General features: G+C 43.0%; 2 protein-coding genes across 5 annotated transcripts in view; one reads left to right on the top strand and one right to left on the bottom strand.

Moving 5' to 3' along the window:
- Plag1 (PLAG1 zinc finger) overlaps positions 1–3174 on the bottom strand; it is a 43587-nt gene extending 40413 nt beyond the window's left edge. For both annotated transcript variants that reach the window (XM_032907808.1, XM_032907806.1), the window contains exon 1: positions 3004–3174. The gene's annotated coding sequence lies outside the window, so the exon portion shown is untranslated. The remainder of the gene's footprint in view (positions 1–3003) is intronic.
- A 389-nt stretch (positions 3175–3563) lies between these two features.
- Chchd7 (coiled-coil-helix-coiled-coil-helix domain containing 7) lies at positions 3564–8189 on the top strand. Of its 3 annotated transcripts, none has more exons than XM_032907805.1 (5): positions 3564–3903; positions 4145–4291; positions 5989–6058; positions 7362–7504; positions 8052–8081. In XM_032907805.1, the coding sequence occupies exons 3-4, from the start codon at positions 6005–6007 to the stop codon at positions 7476–7478; spliced, it is 171 nt and encodes a 56-aa protein (XP_032763696.1). In that variant the 5' UTR covers positions 3564–3903; positions 4145–4291; positions 5989–6004; the 3' UTR covers positions 7479–7504; positions 8052–8081. The 3 variants fall into 3 exon arrangements, 2 of the variants coding, with proteins under 2 accessions (XP_032763696.1, XP_032763695.1); XR_004388484.1 differs by having other exon boundaries at positions 3574–3736; positions 7406–7504; positions 8052–8183; XM_032907804.1 differs by having other exon boundaries at positions 3574–3903; positions 7406–7504; positions 8052–8189.
- Positions 8190–14877: the final 6688 nt, after the last annotated feature.

Here is a 14877-nt window from a genome sequence, read left to right as displayed (position 1 = left end):
AAGTGGCAATTGCTCAGTTTCTAAAAGCCTCCTGCATTTTAAACACAAAGCATCATCCTGACTACTTATAGTCAAAGTAACTCTTTTGAGCCAGCAACATAATGAACATGCAAAATAAACTTCAGAGGGTTTGGTAAGTAATGATGGATACAAGATTACGGTGTGTATGTGTGTATGGGGGCTATCTTCTTCATTGATACTTTTAATCTCTTTCCAAGGCATCATGGTTTAACAGTGATTTGTGACACTGTTTTCTTTAGTGACTTCTTAGAAAGCTGTAGTTGTTTCCAAAGTGGGAAACCACAAGATGATGTGCTCACAGGTCACTGATAGTGTTTTCATGGAGGTATTTACAGCAAGGTGCTGAGAAAAGTTCAGTTAGAAACAGGAACTAACACACGATGCATTTTCACAAAATAATTTTTATGCAGTATGGCAAAAGAGAACAATGCCTACAAAGTCTAAAAACTCAGTTCTTAACTTTGGTCCATTTCTATAAATTGTAAAAACAAAGCAAAATAGAGATTTATTTCCCAAACTCCATATGCCTGTGGAAACTGAATGTAAGTAGTTTCCATTCCAGATTAGTTGTGATCTTACATACTATACAGTTAACAATGTATACATTTTACCTTCTGAAAATACTGTGGACATCTAAGACACAAGAGCAGATAGGAGCTAACGATTAGTAAACATTTCCTGTTAGACACAAATCACTTCGGCTGGAAAGATGCAAATCCATAGTTTTCGGGATATCCAAGCATTTTCATTTTCAAAGTGCAAAGTTATAACACATGCATAAGATCGCCTTTAAAATTGAATGTATATGTAAACTTTTCCATGGTCTTCATGAGAGCCACTCCCGCCTCCCCAGAAATGTCTACTGCTTACAATGTTAAGGAATCTTCACTACTCTGCCTGTAATTTTCAACCACAAGTCCTCAGTGTACCTGAAGCCAGACTGAGTATTAGGTATTTTACAAAATGGCTGTAAACCCCCATTATGGGCATACATGGCTCTTTGATCTCACTGCACAGAATTCATAAGTGTTCAATAATGCTATACCATTACACCACACACCTTCAACTTTTTCCATTTTTCCACAATTCCTTCCAAAATCAGCTTCCAGGGCAAAGCAATGTAACATGAAAAGTTTCTGGGAGGGCTTGTTACATAAAAGAACAGCGTGGATGAAAACTAAGCCACACACATATCCATCTTCTGCTGGGCTTGTTTATCCCTCCTCTCCCTCCATCACTCCTAAACGTGGGTGCACTTGAGTAATGGAAAGAGAAGGCTCTTCCATCACCACACACTTCCAGCACCTCTGCCTTTGGTCCTCAGACAGTAAGTCTGCGTAGGTGATGAAAACCCTAAGAAAAGAGAGGCTGTCCCTTTAAAATGCCCTGCTCTGTCCCAGATCCCACGTGGAACCAACATCAGCAGCACTTTCCCACTAACATCAACGTGATGCAAGAGGCACCATCCTTTTATATACATAAAACCAGAAAACTTCAGTCCAACATTCCTTAGTGAGGGCGAACAGGTGAAGCAAACGTGTCAGGAAGGGAGAAAGCAAACAACTCCCACCCCTCCCCAGAAGGCTCGCCAGTCTTGCCCTCCAGTCTCTCTGGGTAACAGCACCTTTCTACCCCTCCTCTGGAGAGCCCAGTTTAAAGAAAGGAGGGAGCCACTAACAAAACCCTAGGCATAAACGCGACGAAAATGCAATCTAAAGCCGGAAAGGTTTATTCTTCCAATCACACATATTAACTCTATTAAGAAAATGGCATCACTTTTTTTCCTACCCCAAAAAGCAAACCCCTCAAAGATCATTAAAAGGGAGTTATAAAATAGCAAATATAGTGTTTATCTTATCTCAGATCAGTCCACATTACCAATAAGTTTAGTAGTTTCTGCACTACCACCTCCCCCTCCCTCCCCATGCTTTTCTTGCATTGGATTTTCACGTTTTCTCATTGTCGGTGGAGTTATAAAAGGCTTTTGCCCTTCGAAAGTTTTAAAAAATAAATAAATATTAACTCCTTGGTCCCTGCAAAGTCCAAATGGACTTCAGGGGAAAGGCGGTTCACACTTTTACCTTTAGCGAGAAAGGGGGGAGCATTCCGGATTTTTAGGGATTTTTTGCGATTTTTTAACAATTTTTATTTGGTTATATGCCTGAGTTCTCCCTCCATTTTGGTTGTTTATGATACTGACAACAAGCTGTCCCTGCTCCGTCCCGATCTCCTGCTTTCATTTAGCACCCCCTCCCCCTACGCCCCCGCCGCCACCCGGCTGGGTCCGGAGCCCCGCGGACCCCGCACCCCGACTCGGCTCTCCCACCTGGGCAGGAGGGCAAAAACAAATGCATTTCTCCAGAAAAGAAAAACCTCTTCGGAAAAGGGGGCAAAGTTACCCCAAGTCACTCCCAGTGCCCCCCAAATATTGCCGACCGCGGGTCTCCGCCAGGCCCTTTGGGAAGCGACCTTCCCCCGGGATGTTTTGGTGGAAAACGCGGAGAGTTTCCTCTCAAAACCGAATTTATATTAATTTTTCCCTTATTTTTCGGGTCTCTAATGTCTTCCGCTCTCGCTGCTGCCGCTGCCGCTGTCACAATATTCACAGCACCAGAGAGGAGGAGGAGGAGGAGGAGGAGGAGGAGAGGAGAAGGAGGAAAACTTTTCAAACTTTCCAGACCCTGAATAAAAGGTTTTTTTTTTCCCACCGACCTCACCTTCGGGTCCCCAGCCGCGTCGCCCCCTGCCCTGTCAGCAGCGACCACGGGAGTCCTCGCAGCCCCGCCGCACGATTTTATTTGATTTTTTATTATTATTTTTCTCTCTGGGGTCCTGAGCAGGGGCTGGGAGTAGCACAAACTTTTCCTCCTCCTGCCGCCGCCGCGGCTCCTCTGCCCCCTCGGCTAGTCCCATAATTTAAATAACCCTGATATTCCTCCCGCTAAACGCCTCCCTGCCGCCCCGGACCCCGGGAGAACTCACCGCGGGGCTTTAACATCCTCCCTCCGGCCCGTCCGCCGCCTTTACACCGCCCGCGGAATTTCTAATAATTTTTTTCTCATATTTCGGGCTGGACGCGGCGGGCCTGGAAATTGTTTCCTTACGCCTCTTTCCAGCAGCCATTGTAGTGTATGCGCTGCCCCTGCAGCTCAACTTGCAGCTGCCGCCGCCGCCGCCGCCGCCGCCGCCGCCGCCGCCGCAGCCGCCGACGTCGCGCCCACCGCTGCCTCCCCGCCCGCTCGGCCGCCGCCCCCGCCCGCGCCCGCCCGCCGGCCCGCCCTGGCCCCCGCCCGCCGAGATGCCCGCCCTCCTCACGCTCCGCCCAGAGCCCGGCCAGTCCGTGCGTCCGCCGCCGGGTCCAGACGAGCTCATTGGTTCACATGGCTGCCCGTCAGGCCGAAATGTTAAGAGCAAGCCTGCAGGGCGGGGGGCGCGGTGGGGCGGGGAGAGGGCGGGGTCTCGCTCCGTCCCACCCACTTCTTCTGCCAGAGCCCTCCTCCCGCTGCCCGGGGGCGGAGCGAACTGAGCCCGCCCCAACCTCGCAGAGTTCCGCGCGCCTGTCAATCCCGCAGCAGCGCTCGCGGATTGGACCGGCTGAAACGGGGGGCGCGGGGGCAGCAAGTTGGGGTGCGCGCTACTTAAGGTCCTGCTGCGTGAGCCACTGACGTGTTTGGAACAGCAACCGGCTCCGGTGCTGGCCGTGTGGTGGCCTGTGGTGAGTGGTCTCCGGCCCCTCCCTCCCTGAACGGCAGGCCGACGACAACACTCCGCCGAGGGCAGACCCCCCCAGTTCGTGGCGCCAAACCCTCCGCGGCATGCTCCTGCCGCTGCTCACGCCACTCGATTCGTCCGGCCGGGGCAGCGGAAGGTGACCCCATGCAGGTCTGGACACCCCGGATTGTGTCACTCCCCGCCCTGCCCTCCTCAGGTCCCGGCTCTACGCTAACCCCTTCCTTCCCAGCCCCTTTGTCTTGTTCACCTGTGCCTGCTCCCCACTATCTGATACTGCGGAGCGGCACCTCGGAAGGCGATCCGGGAGACACATCCTTGGGGATTTTTCTCCGACCTCTCAGAGCCCTGTGGTCTGTACTTTGACTTTTTGCCCCTGGTCCTCTGCACCCAGGTTTACGGCGTGGTGAATTTCTGCTTCCGGATTTAACACTCACAGACCAGACTGAGAAGCCTGGGGGCCTAGACTTGCTCAGTAACGTGCCCTTCCCCCACTACGGATCAAAGCTACGAGGAGAGTGGGAAATCAGGAACTCCTTTGGTAAGCAGTTTGCCCTTTAGAGTAGATTTTAGAATTATTTCTCAGGTGTGCTGTAGGTTTGCAGTCTTCCCTCAAACTGGTTTTCCTTCTGAATGTCATCTTGGAAGTAGTAGAGCACTGTAACAGTTGTTCACTCCTGCATCTTCAAAAAGTAAGCAGATAAGGCCTCCTTAGCAGGGCACTCCATCTTGCCCTTCAGCCACACTCCTCCATGTAAATTGACATTTCCTCTTCCTGTACTGTTAACACAGGAATTCATACGAAGGAGGTGGCATTCGGAAATCCATGTTTAGAGTGACTTGTATTTAGGATCCAGAATAAAAAGCAATGAAATGGGAATAGCCTGAAGCAGCAAGTTTGATGCCTGTGTTGTGTAGGTAGTTTTCAAAGAATTTCTGGCTGATGATATTGAAATAGAACAGAATTTCATGATCAGGACGCACCGTGAATTCTGCTTGTATCCGATTGCTGTTGAGATTATTATATGCATGGCGTATGAACAAGTGGAGCTCTGTGGAGGCATGACAGGACAGCTGTGAAAGAGAAGATTGTAGATTTTCTTAGTTCTACTATTCTCTCAGGAAGAAGCAGCCTTATAAACTCCTATCTTCGAGAGGCTTCTAGATACAGTTGGACTCTGTATTGAGTGTCTTCCTGTCAAGATGCTCCTGCCGACTGGATATTTTCTGTGCAGTTGATGAAATAAGTGGTTATTTGGTGCTTATTTAAAGTTAAAGGACTGCAGGCTAATCAGATACTTCCTATCCCATGGGAAAGTTGGGTTCCTTTAGTTTACACATCCTGATCTTTATCAGAATAGAGGAAACTGGGCTGGATGACCATTGATCCAGAATACAGTCATTTACCAGGATTTTATGGGTTTGCATGACTTTTTTCCTGATATACATTATTTCGTTTAACATGATTTTTTTGTGATATTTAATACAAAAATTTGGACTTCTCTGAAAAGGCCCATGCATGTTTGTTTTGCTCTGTTTTTTAATTCAGTAGACTTGTGTTCTTCATACTGTCTTATTTCTCTGGAATGCAGTTTTTTTTATTTTTGGGTAGAAGATGATTAAACAAGATCAGCATTAGGGTGTGTAAGCCAGATCAGCCCCTTAAGCTTAGTACAGGAATTTTTCAGAGATGCTGGGCAGCTCATAGCAGAGGCCCATACTCAAGTAATCGTGACGTGCTTTTCACCCCTTCCCCTGTTGTACAGTTTCACTTGACCTGGAGTTTGAAGAGCAGTTTTCCTTGGCTGTGACCGATTGACTGACTGGATGGAGTATATGACTTGACTTGGAGTAGCTAACTGGCACTTAGAGTAATGCGATGTCTTTAATGGATAAAACCTTTGCAAAGCTGTATTTTTAAGACTCAAATTGGAGAATAACTGAGCCACAGTAGCATTCCCTGACTTCCTTCAACCCAGGGAAAATGTTAATTTAAATAGAAAGTAGTCCTGGAATAAGAAAATTCATTCACTGTTTTTTAAACTATGGCTTTTTAGAATACTAAATAAGCAGAAACTTGGCTTTTTGATATACTCACTGTGCTTCATTGTTTCCTACAGAGTACCTACTACGTTGAGAATTAAATTCTGTGGGTAAATTAAATTAAAAGTACTTGTGGGGCTGATGACATTTTCTCGTCATTTCCTTCTGACGTGTTTTTCTCCTGCCTACCTTCAGTAAGAAGTAAGACAAGATGCCCATGGTCACACGGCGGCTGAGAGACCCTGACATAAATCCTTGCTTATCGGTAGGGCGGTTTGTTTTTCATTGTCGTGTCAACTTGGGAAAACCAATCTTAATTGTGCGGGTATCTGTCTTACGCAGTTATTAAATAAAGTATTTTTCTGTAAAAAAGATATTCCTGGCCAGTGTATTTTATTTCACTGTAACATTTTTACATGACCAAAATGTGGCTAACAATGACCCTTTTCTTCAGTTTTGCTTAATTATGAAATAAACAGTGTTTAGTTGTCGCTGTAAAACTTGACAACCACTAAGGAAAGTCTTTAGTCTAAACATGGGACAATATAGCGAATTTAAAACCAACGGTTTTAATCGCAGTGATTATTTAATCTGTCTTTGAGACAACCTGGCTTGAGTCATGGGTTCACAGTAGGATTAGCTTATTTTAAGCTTTTCTACAAAGGTATCTTATAAACTGCACTGTGTTACAAAAATAAGTTTGTATTGACATTAACTGGGTATAGCTTGCAACACTTTGTTGTGGCTTTGCCATTCCTGAGAAATACGATGTAAATATTATATCGTTGCTATGAAGACTCTAATTCACCATCCTTTATGGCTTTTACAAAAACACACAATATACAGTATACATCCACTGGTCTATATAGTCGGTTTTCAACAGCATTAAGTATTGTTTAGATAAGGTGTTTTTCTTAGATCTGTGAAGCAGATTCTCTGCCTATTTGAAACTTTATTTTAGATAACTTCTTCTCAGAGTCCTACCTTTCACTTTGAAGCTTGTTGTCCAATCTGCTTCTAGTTCAGACCGCTTAAGTTTAATTACCAGTGGTACCCACTTCATTTTAAACTCATGGCCCTGTGTTGCTTGCTTTTTGAAGTCACATTAATGATAACTATTAAAGCTGCCTATGTAATAGTATGCTTGCATAACGGAGTGAACGATAGCCAAAAGTGCATCTACATGGGTGCTGTTAATTTAGGTTGCCTTGATGTAGATCGTTTACTTGTGTAATTTACTTGGAATCTCAAACCAAGCCTTAAGATCAAACATCAAGTCAGCAGACCTGGGGAAAGCCAGGAGAGGCACACTGGGTTGTGGGAGGCTGGTTTCTGCTGTTTGCTTGTGCAGCAGTGTTCAGAGCACCTTATACCGTACTTCAGCTCCGGGAACAAATGACCACGATCAGCGCTTTGACTCAAGCTCGTGGGATCAGATGCTTAGAAAACTGGCCCAGACGGGGAAAATTTAGGTTTCTTAAGTCTACCTACTACAATGAACAAAAATAAGCCATTTATCGGCTCCGGGGAAACAACTTCAGAAGTCTTTGTGTTTGGGTCTTTCTTAGATCACATTCCACATTTTCAATGATGACTCTCTTACATATTTAAGGAATCTGATGCTTCTACCAGATGTATGGATGAAAATAACTATGACAGGGAAAGGTGTTCCAGTTACTTCTTGAAGTACAAAAACTGCCGGCGATTCTGGGTAAGCCCAGCTTCTTAAGCTTCTTGGAAAACTGTTCTTAGGCTTGTGGCCATAGCTGATAATGATCAATAATCCAGTCTTCCCAGTAATGACTGAAGGAACACTTAACCTTTAACCTTATCTTCTGATTGATATATCAGCTCTATGGCCTTCTTGAGAGCTTGTTTCATTTGATTCCAAGGTTTCAGATTCAAGCTTTAATATAAAGTCTTGTTGAAGACTGGATCCAGGTCCTTTCTTCTCTGATAGACTTAGTTTCACTTAGTAATTGTGCGTAGCTTTTGAAAGTGGACTGTATATACTCTTGTATATGTACTCAGTGGCATATTTCTACCCAACTCCTGCTAACAATGCTTTCTTTGTGGATGATCACTTCAGTGTAAATGTTAATAGATTGAAACATCTGGAGTTTCAGAAGTAGGTTTTGGAGTTTTAAAACTTTAGATTTCAGTATTTTCTTTTTGAAGAAGCAACTGAAAATTACTGTCGGATTATTGTCATTTAATATATGACTGACTTTGGTGTTTTCTTTTATGCCTATGTATAGAATTCTGTCATGATCCAAAGAAGACAAAATGGAGTTCAGCCATCTATGCCTACAGCAGCAGAAAGAGATGAAATTTTGGGAGCAATGCAAAAGATGCCCTATTGAGTATTTGCATTAAAATTGTTTCTATAACTTGAAGCAGATTTTTTTTTTTTTTAATCAATGATTGCTGAAATCTTAAGACTTTGTGGTGTCATCCCAGGCGATTTTGAGTTGTACATGGTGAGATGGAATTCGGTTAACCTCAGGTCTTTGGTGTTTGCTTTCAGTGCTGTGATAAGAATCTGTTATCATACTGTCACTCATAGAAGGACGGGACTGTTGAGGCTGTAGGACTTGGGCTGTCTTAGGTCTAAAGAGAGATTTAGCATGAGAACAGACTCCTGGGGCTGGTATAATGGTGGTGGTCCTCCGGAAGGGAAATGAGAGAAGAATGCCCTGTGTTTACAATGAATGATGAGGTGGAGAGGTGACTGGCAGAGTGAGTTACAGGTAGATGCATGGTGGGCCACAGACCTGGGGATCATCCCTGAAGTCTGTGGCCTGCTGCATCCACCATCTTTAAGGTTAGTCCACTCACTAGGAGGGAAATGGGCACAGGAGAACTACCGAGTAGATGGAAGATACAAGAACGTTACTTCTTTAAGGACAGGCTTGATTTCAGGATTCTGGTTAAAAATCCATGAATTTTTGGATCACCTAAGGCCACAGCAGCAATTCTTAGACCATGGTAATAGGTGGAAAAAAAAAAAGGAAGAAAAAAAGAAAGAAACAGACTCTAGAAGTAGGGTTTCTAGTTTCAGAATGAGAGCACAGGAGACATGTTTATTGGATGACTCAGTGTGGGTGAGATTAGAGTTTACCTTCAGTTAATGACAGCAAACAGTGAGTGTTCACTGTGGCGACTGGATGGCACAGAAGCTCTCCATATTCCCACTGTTTTTTCATAGATTCTTGTGTATTTAATAACATTCTAGTCTTGGAAGTCAGAGCAAATCATTGTGTCCCTCTCCATCACTTAAGCTTGAACCAGAACATCATTTTAGTGACTGTTGACCATCAACTGCTTAGTCTGAAACTTAGCTCAGAAGTTTTAAAATCAGGTGACATCTTTATATTGTTTTATTTTTGAGACAAAGCCTTGCTGTGTCGTCCAGCCTGGCCTGGAACTTGGTGGTCCTCACACCTTAGCCTCCTGGACACTGGGATAACATGTGAGCCACCACATCTGGCTTAACCTTGATTGTTGGATGCAATCCTCAGTAAAAAATGGATTGAGAATATGTTTTGGTTCAGGACTTGTGGGAGTGGCCAAGTTTGTTTCATTGAGGCCCACGCCAGGAAAGGGAGACCATAGCCTTCATTGCCTGGATGGCCGAGAACCAGAGACTGGATAACTCAGAGACATAGAATTGGTGCCCTGTCCAGTCGTCATCAGAAAGGCTTCCTGGGGTGAAAGCAGATGTGAGCAGGTGCAGAGACCCACTGCCAGACACGTGGAGAGAGTCTAAACTGAAGTTCTCCAATGGGTCCCTTCGTTTGGAGATGGAGTTCTGGAAACCCTGAGTTTAAGTATTTGTTATGTCTCAAAACAAAGTAGGCCAAGCATATCAAAGCAGACCTGGCCACCAGTTTTCTCTCAGCATCCTTAGTCCCTCCTCTGACTCCTACTGAAACTCTTCCAACCTTCCCCACCTACATAATCTAACCATTTTTCGTTAACTGGTCCATCTTACATACCCACCCCACCCTCCTTGGTCTGGCTCCTTACCCCGTCCCTCCTACCCCTCCTTACTTGACTTGGCTCAGGCTAGTCTTGTTTACTCTGTACAATCGCAGATGTCTTTGCCTGAGACTATGCACTTCCTTTTATCTACAGTAAACCTCCTTCACCATACACCTAGGAGCACTCTTGTCTTTCCTTTTTATTTCTTTTTTTTTCTTTTACTATTAGTGTAGTCATTCATTTTGTATCTATTTTTAAGGTTTCTCATTTATTAATGTTTACAATTTCAGCTTTAAATGATATTACCTCTTAGCCACCAGTACCCTCATCTGAGTATTTCTCCCTGGTACCAAGCTGAGTTATGCTGTGGCTGTTAACTTTGAAAGACTCTAATGGGCTTTGCAGTCTGAGCACTAGGCAGAATTCTAGTCTCTACCTCCTTAACACCTTTGACCTGATGGCAGTCATACTAACGGCTGTGAGTGCTTTGCATTGTTTTGATGGCAAACATTTCTTACATGTCTTCTCATACAGAAACTGACTATAACCAACCAAGACTTTGGAGGCGCTCCGGAGCACAAGACTGCCTGGTGTCTAATGCAAGAGTCTTGGTGCAGGGTCCTGATGCAGACAAATTGCTAGGCTCTGGGGCCTCTAGTTGTCCTTGGGGATGATGAGCTCTTGCTGGAAGAGATATGTGCTCCATATAGCCTAGGAATTGACCAGCCTGTGAGGTCAAGTGATGACCCATCTTGAGCTTCACCTCGTCTAGAAAGCAGTACTTGAGGATCACACAGAGATGGAAGGCCATGCAAGCAGAATCATCAGAAAGATCAGAAAGGCTCTGGTCTGGGTGTTCAGTTTTCCAGAGCCTCGATAGTTCCTATGGCCTCTGGGGTTTTATCCCATTTATCTTCATCTTGAAAAGGCTTTTTCTTCACTTGGAAGAGGGAGTGGCTCCTGCTCTGTTCTCTCTCTCTCTCTCCCTCCCTCCCTCTCTTTCTCCCTCCTTCTCTCCCTCTCTATGTCTCATGGTTGACCTTGAACTGATGTAGCTGAGCATGGTCTCGAGCGTCTGACTCTCTTGCCTCTACTTCCCAAATGCTATTATAGGCATGAGCTGAACCATGACAGCTGCTGTTGCATTTTCCCAAGCATGGCAGTCCAGCACCACTTTGTCAACTCATACGGTGTCCATACCTTACAGGCCCACATTGTCTGGTCCTTCCTAAAATAGCCCAAGGAAAAATGGTAGGAGGCTTTCAAGTACAAATTGACCTGGCAGCTCTACATTGGTGAAATAATTTTGACAAATTATAGCTGATAAGTAATATGAACCTAATTGCAAAACAAACTACAAGACAAAAAGACACAACACAACACAACAAACCAGTATTGGCTGGTTCTGGAAGTCAAAGCTACTAAGAAAAGGTCCCAGAGGTTACTGCTAGAAGGGAGATTAGAAGTCAGAATAAGGAGTCTTAACATTTGTCTCAAAGAAATGTTATCAAGGCAAGATCTAGTTTCATGAGATTACAGGACACTCTTGTCAGAGTCCTTTACATGCATTAGAAATAAGATCCTAGATAAAAGGGTTTGCGTTTTCCCCTCACCTATGGCTTGATTTCCACTTAAGGTACCTTTATGAATCATACTTTCTATTTTTGGTGAATGTAAGCTAAACATTAACTGTGTTAGAATATTAATCTATGAGGTGCCTTTCCCCCCTTTTGGTACCATATCTAAGAAAGCATTGCCAAATGTAAGAGCATGAAGACTTACATGTATAGACGCCTCTTTTCTTCTAAGAGGTCTATGGTCTTAATATTAAAACATCATTCTGCTTTGAGTTCTTCTGATGTAAGGTCTAAGGTAAGTGTCTACTTTCCTCTTTTACCAATGGCTATCTGGTTTTCTCAACACTATTGAAAAAGACTTCTTTGTTCCTAGAATTAGCATCTCAGTTGCAAATCATTGATTATACATGTGAATAAGTGGTCATAGTCTGCAATCTATTCTGGGGAAGGCATATATGTCTATCCTTGGGCCAACACATGTATCTTGATCATTTTAGTTTTGTATCAGTGGCTTTATTCTGTGATGAGCTTCGTTAAGTGTATTTTCTATGAAGCACTTTGATGACAAACTTATATGTGAGTTGTGAATATTAAGTGTGTGCTTGTGTATGTGGAGGCCCCAGGTCTGCAATGGTATCGTCTTCAGGCGCTCTTCACCTTATTTTATTGAGTCAGGATATTTCACTGGGATCTGAGATTTCTCATTTAGGCCAAGCTGACTGCACAGTGGGCTCCAGGAATCCCAGTTTCTGTCTCCCTGGTGCTGGTGTTACAAGTATGTGCCACCACAGTGGTTCAAGTCAGAAGTGTGTCAAAAAAGGCTCATGTATGTGAACACATGGTCCCTGGTTGATGTCACAGTTTGAGAGGTTATGGAACCTTTAAATGGCAGAAGAAGCTTGATGAGGAAATGCTTCATTGGGGAGGGGCTTTGAGAATATATAGCTTTACCCCACATCTAGTTCTCTCTGTTTCATTTTGACTATGCGATCTCTCAGTCTCCTGTTCAAACTGCCTGCTGCATGTCTTCCCTCATCATTATAAACTCTCCTCGAGCTATAGCCCAAATCACCTTTTCCATAAGTCACTTTTGGTCATGGTACTTCATGACAGCAACAGAAAAGCAAGTATAACACCTGACTTTTTTTTTTAAATGGGTACTGGGAGTTGAACTTTCATGACATACGTTTTACTTATTAAAATATCTCCTTAGATCCCTTACTTGTATGTTTGGAGCACCAAACCCTGAAATACATACACACACACACACACACACACACACACACACACACACACGAACCTAGTGGTTACACCCAGGCAAAACTGTTCAATTCTACATTTATCTTCAGTAATTCCCTACTTACTTCTTTGCTGTTTTATAAAATAAACTGATAGTTTCATATTGCACTGCTTATTTATTTTACATCGAGAAAGGTTGTGACAGCTCGGGTTGGCTTTGAACTGATTCTCCTGCCTCAGCATCTTGAGTGTTGGGATTACAGACATGTACCACCATTATCAGGCTTTCCAGAATCAACTTTGAGTACTGTAGACCTTCTAGAATATTTTATCACCACTATAATAGTTTTATTTTATTGTAACTGGGAAATATTTCACATATTTATTTTATTATTGCCCTCCCCCACCTCTTTCCCTCATATTTGCCCTTTTCTCTATTTTTTAAGTATATGTTAACTTTATGTAATTTTCCTTTAAATCTCATGTTTTCATTCTTAAAGGGTTTCATATCATATATTTTGAACACATTCACTCTGCCTTTAACTGCTTCTCTTACCACCTTTCAATCTCCCCTCCCCCCATCTCTTCCTACCCAACTTTGAGATCCATTGAAATCTTTCCTTGGTAGTCTAGTTTTTGTTGCAGTCTTGGCCTGCTCTGGCGGGTGATCAGTCCACTAGTAGGTAACATCATTTAAAAGAAGTGACTTTCTATTTCCCAGCAACCATCACTGCTAATATGCTTCTCAGCTAGTGATGGGGTTACACATCTACCTTTCCCTTCAATATTGGCTCTTTATCTGGCTGAGCTTCTGAAGGCCTTGTGCATGGGGTCACAACTGCTGTGAGTTCATATTTGTGTCTGGAAAACATTGTTTCCTTGATGTTATCTTCTACCTCTATTTCTTACAGTCTTTCTGCCCTCTCTTCCAGAAAGATCCCTGAGTCTCAGAATGAGATACGGATGTTTAATTTGGGGCTGAGCACTCCACTGTCATTGTTCAGGTTAAGGTCTCTGTGTTAATTGACATCTACTGCAAAGGAAACTGTTCTTGATAATGATTAGAGATGATCTGATCTATGGGGATGGCAATAATGAAAAATTAGGAGTCATTTTAATACATCCGTTTTATCCCCCCTTTAACTATGCATTTTAAACTTTCTTATTACTAGGGGTTTTAATTTTTTTCCTTTTCTAAATTCTTGATCTGTTCTGTTCTATCCTCTTATTTTTCCTTTCTCTTATTCAGCCTTGCTTTCCCTAATTTATTCTTTCTTCTATTCTTTCATTTTATTAATTTGCTACTTCCACATTAATTCTATATAACTTTTAAATTTATTCCGCATTAGTTTTACCATTTCTAGTTTCATGGCCATTGTTTATATATCGGAGGGCCTTAATTGATTAAACATTTTTATATCTTACAAATTTTCATCTTGCAGCTATTACAGTTTTTTTCTCCTTTGTAAGTAGGGCTATGACTGACCTCTTAAGAGACTGACCTGCTCAATTAGAAGATTCTTCAAATAAAATTCGAAGAGATATCAAAGCCAAAAGACCAATGGGCCATTGAACAAATCAGGAAGGAAATTTTAAAATTCCTAGACAAGTGAAGATCAAAGCAAAATGTATCAGAAACTTTGTGCCACAGCTAAGCTAGCTATAAGAGGAAGGTTTACAACTCTGAGTGTTTACATTTAAAAAAAAAAAAAGTCATCTCATGAATAACCTGATACCTCATCTCAAAGTCTTAGAAAAACAAGAATGATCCACACCAAAGCAGTTGGCAGAAAAAAACAACCAAGGTCAGGGCAGAGATTAATGGCAGACTGAAAGAACAGTATATACATGCAGACAGTTGGTTCTCTGGAAAGACAACTAAGACTGACAAACCTCTACTAAATTTAAGAGACAACCTCAGTTAAAAAAACAAGAGATGGTACATCAGAGTCCAGAAAATTCTGGACTAGGAATCCTTTGACAACTTTTTCCAATTAGCCAGAAAGTCTAGAAGAAACTAATATATTCCTAAACACAGATGAACTATCAAACTTAGGAAGATATAAGCAGTTTAAATAGATCCACAGAAAGCACTGAGAGTAAAGCAGTGCTTGGGAAAGCTTCATCACAAAAAGTCCCAGGACTGACAAATGGATCGAGTTGTCACAAACTCCTCAGGAAGAGCTGATGCCAACATCTCTCATGCTGTTTCAGAAACATGGGGAAGGAGGAGTGTCATCACCACTGTTGAACTTGCCACTGTTACATCTCCCCAAAACCTGCT

This window comes from Rattus rattus, chromosome 7 (genome assembly GCF_011064425.1).
Source record: "Rattus rattus isolate New Zealand chromosome 7, Rrattus_CSIRO_v1, whole genome shotgun sequence".
NCBI classification, from domain to species: domain Eukaryota; kingdom Metazoa; phylum Chordata; class Mammalia; order Rodentia; family Muridae; genus Rattus; species Rattus rattus.
This window is presented reverse-complemented; position numbering and strand designations above follow the sequence as displayed.

Coding starts and splice junctions, on each gene's coding strand:
- Chchd7 (XM_032907804.1), top strand. CDS start 6,005: ATGCCCATGGTCACACGGCGGCTGAGAGACCCTGACATAAATCCTTGC. Junction 6,059..7,405: donor ACATAAATCCTTGCTTATCG/GTAGGGCGGTTT, acceptor TACATATTTAAG/GAATCTGATGCTTCTACCAG. Junction 7,505..8,051: donor AAAACTGCCGGCGATTCTGG/GTAAGCCCAGCT, acceptor GCCTATGTATAG/AATTCTGTCATGATCCAAAG.